The 4041-nt window shown below is 33.5% G+C and overlaps 1 protein-coding gene across 1 annotated transcript in view; it reads right to left on the bottom strand.

Moving 5' to 3' along the window:
• LOC106468043 (centrosomal protein of 104 kDa-like) overlaps positions 1 to 4041 on the bottom strand; it is a 49850-nt gene that overhangs the window by 14257 nt on the left and 31552 nt on the right. Inside the window, exons 19-20 of the mRNA XM_022396345.1 lie at positions 2745 to 2825; positions 2194 to 2393 (exon numbers count right to left, since the gene is read on the bottom strand). Of these exons, the coding sequence (XP_022252053.1) occupies positions 2194 to 2393; positions 2745 to 2825 (281 nt within the window). The remainder of the gene's footprint in view (positions 1 to 2193; positions 2394 to 2744; positions 2826 to 4041) is intronic.

The following is a 4041-nucleotide window of genomic DNA, read 5'->3' as shown; positions in this document are numbered from 1 at the left end:
GTGGGATTGACTGTCACATTATAAAGCCCCCACGGCTGAAAGGGCGAACATGTTTGGTGGGACGGGGATTCGACCCAGCTACCCTCAGATTGCGAGTCAAGTGACCTAACCACCTGGCCATGCTGGTCCTCCCTGCAGCTTTTATAAAAGATCACTCACTAAATAGTAATTTATGGTCTTCTGATATTCTTTACAGAATGTAAAATTGCTAATATTTCCTTAGTAGTCATGAAAATTCTATATTGAAACTATTAAAAACAATAAGACAATGGACCTTTTGGACTCTTCACAAATACCAGTTGAGTTCATTCTGTCATTGGATGTATAAAAGATTTTTTAAATCTCATTTTATTAGTAGAAACACTATTCCCCAAGTATGTTCAAACTAAACAAACTATTAGCACCCAGTTTGAACGATTAACTAGACCATGGTTGTCCTGCATAAAAAAAAAAAGGTTGTCCCTCCATAAGTAAAAGTTTTCCTCTTAAAACTATTCCGAATTTTAACGGTGTTTGCTGAGATTGTCACATAACAACGATATTGGATGAGAACATAAAATGAGCAAATCATAAATTTATATTTGCACTGCCTGTGACCTTGTTAAACAACACTGTGTATTCACTCATGTCTCATCAAACAACTTGGATCAACAACTTGGAAATACTTATCAACATTCCATTTTCTTTTTGTCTTGACAACCTGAATAATTACCATAAACAAGGCAGCACAAGTAAAATGACGGGATACGGTAACAGGATCACTACCATCAAATATACTAGAGTGAAAATGATACAATAACTAATTGAATGTTGTGTATCAAGTGTTCGGGAAATGTACTTCCCCACTATCGTGAGCAATACATTAACATTAATACATTACACCTACTGTACACAGTGAACGAGACTTTCTTTACATTTCAGAAAACCAGCAAAAAAAAGTTGTTGTTTTGTTCGTTTATATTTTCATGCATCCATTCCTATCATACAATTCATATAGGACAGAGATTAATGTGAGGTTTTCATTAATTGCTACCGTAAGATGAACAGATATGCTACAGTAGCAATTATTTCATGCCAAAACAAACTCAATTTACTGTGCACTCATATTTGTTTAATCTCAATACCAAAGGCCTTTCTTTTCAGCAGCTATGTCAATGTATTTGAAATGGAAGACATTGATAATTTTATCACCCCTCCAATGGAATCGTTAACTTCTGCCTAAGAAAACACATTACACAGTAAGCTGAGCAATCATCAGTTGTGATTGGATGAACTATCAAGCATGGCACATTCCATTTTGAATAGGGATGTTAATGATGTGGAAATTTATTCCAAGTATTATTACAGGGTCCTTCAAAGGTGGGCTGTGAATTAAGACTTATAGTACAGTGTGTACAGCTAGAGGTAGAGTGTTTATGGAAGTTTCCGAGCCAGTCCGAACTCATATTGTGCAGTGAATGGCTTAGGAGGAAAAACCATTATGTGTGTATGTTTGTAAGTTGATCTGAGCCAGCAGAGATGTACAATAAAAACTTGAAAATAACCCAGTAGTTATAATTTCCTTGATAACACTCTTGCATTGCTTGTGTTTCATTACATTTTCCTGGTTCAACTCTGAAATGCTAACACTAGGCAGTACATACAGCTTTAAAGTCTGAAATAAATTTTTCTGTTCTCTGACAGACTTTCCGGTCATCTCGGATGACCATTGAATTTGTTCACTGTAGATAAATGAATTTTATATATTGAAATCACCCCCCCTTCATACAATTCTAAACATGTTCTAGCTAAGTGTTCCATTAAATTATGTCCAAATTAAAAGTTAATTGGGTCATTAAAATAGCTTTTAAAATTATAATATAGGCTGCTCAAGCAATATTAGATTAACTGATTCTTATAAAACTTATCCCATGCCTAACAAGTTAGTCTTAGGTGCAATGTTATGCATCTCTCATTACAATAAGTGCATGCTACAATACTTGTTAGTTTTATTATTGTTGATTGACAGTTTCTTTGCTTATTTTCATTTCACACAAAATCCTCAAACAAAAATATGATTCATTCCTATGGTGACTGTTAGATGTTTTTAACAGACTAATATATACATATAAAAGTCTGGGATACATCACTTTTAAAGATTTATTCGTTGTTTGACCAAACTAATCTTTCTATAGAAAACTAACTTAGGCCTACTTTTCTAAATCAAGTTCTACAATGTCATCCTCATCCCACGAGTCTGACCGAAGATGTAACAGAGATTGATTGGCTCGTGAAACAGAACGTGAATTGTGTCCGCTCATAAATGAAGCTCGACCCATGTCTAATGAAGAGGATCGTCTTCTTTGAGAACGTCTCTTAGGGCTTGTCTGAAGACTCGATGCTCTGCTGGGGCCCTTTCATAGCAATAAAATAAAATAATGAACAATAAACAACTATTATCAAATTTAACTTGTAACTGATAATTTCTTAAATAATGCTGTGTTAAAATAACTGTCTTCGTATCTTTAAAAATCATTTAAATTTATTTACAAATTATGAATAGATACAAATTTGAATTTTCAAAATAGCCTAGTAAAAGATTTCAGTAGTGATAGGGCACAATAATTCCGCAATAATATCTAACTTAAGCTAGTGAAATAACGTGGCTCACAAACATGTGAAAAAAACCACACAAGAAATGTTACCAGGTCCAAATGATTTTGATATATATCATATTATCATAAAATACACATAGTTCTTCTCACCCCACCAAAACCTCCTATCATGTTAAGCCTACTCTTCAATGTTCGAATCCCCTCCTCTCTGTCTGTAGACTGTCTTCCTCCCTTTACAAAAACAAACTAAAATAAATGCATAAAGTCTGGAACAAAGTATTAAAGATTTCAAAACAATAATTTATGTTGAAAAACGTGTCCTTAAAAAATAAGAAGGATTTTAATACAATTTGTGTTTCAATGCTATCTTCATTGACATATTGAGGTTTCCATAGCAACAGTGGATGAAACTGAGGCAAAAAGTGAAACCAAAGTAATTAGTAGCAGAATTCAATTTAAAATAGCTACATGCTTGTTCAAATAGTAAATGTTACTACATACTTGGTCACATAGACACAGTAAGTGTTACTATATACATGGTCACATAGTAAGTGTTACTACATACTTGGTCACATAGACACAGTAAGTGTTACCATATACATGATCACATAGTAAGTGTTACTACATGCTTGGTCACATAGTAAGTGTTACTATATACATGGTCACACAGTAAGTGTTACTACATGCTTGGTCACATAGTAAATGTTACTATATACATGGTCACACAGTAAGTGTTACAACATGCTTGGTCACATAGTAAATGTTACTATATACATGGTCACATAATAAATGTGACAACATGCTTGTTCAAATAGTAAATGTGACTGCATACTTGGTCACATAGTTAAAGCGACTACGTGTTTGTTGCAATTAAAGAAACAAAATTATTAAACTCACAAAGAAATTGAGGTTTGGTTCATGTGGGCCGCCAGAAATACTTACAAGGGGATCAGCTTTATGGTGTAAGTCAACAGACTAAAAGAATATGTATTATGTGTGCTCAAATGCAAACAGAAATTTACAGTTTGGATAAAAATTACAAAAAATATTCAGTTTAATTACGATGTTAAGTTTACATCATAATACATGCAATTTTTTGGTGAAATGTAGGGGGGTAAATGCCCCCTTTTGACCCTTCCTGTGGGCACCCATGGCTTTGTTAAATGTCTCTCTATATTTTTAAAGTGTACTTTTTAGTCTACATGTAGAAAATCTTCAGTGTATTCATAAAGAATTTAAAAATAGAATAATTCATCTTACAAAGCGTATAGCATGGTTAACTTTGAAAACTGTTCTCAGCTCACTCAACAATTACTATACTGATGAACAGAACCAGCAATAATAATTTTTGGCCATCTTACATCAAGAATGAAATCTCAGTTGTCACTGATACTTCTTTGGTCATCTTACATCAAGAATGAAATCTCAGTTGTCACTGATACTTCTT

Source organism: Limulus polyphemus, unplaced genomic scaffold (genome assembly GCF_000517525.1).
Source record: "Limulus polyphemus unplaced genomic scaffold, Limulus_polyphemus-2.1.2 Scaffold2846, whole genome shotgun sequence".
NCBI lineage: Eukaryota > Metazoa > Arthropoda > Merostomata > Xiphosura > Limulidae > Limulus > Limulus polyphemus.
This window is presented reverse-complemented; position numbering and strand designations above follow the sequence as displayed.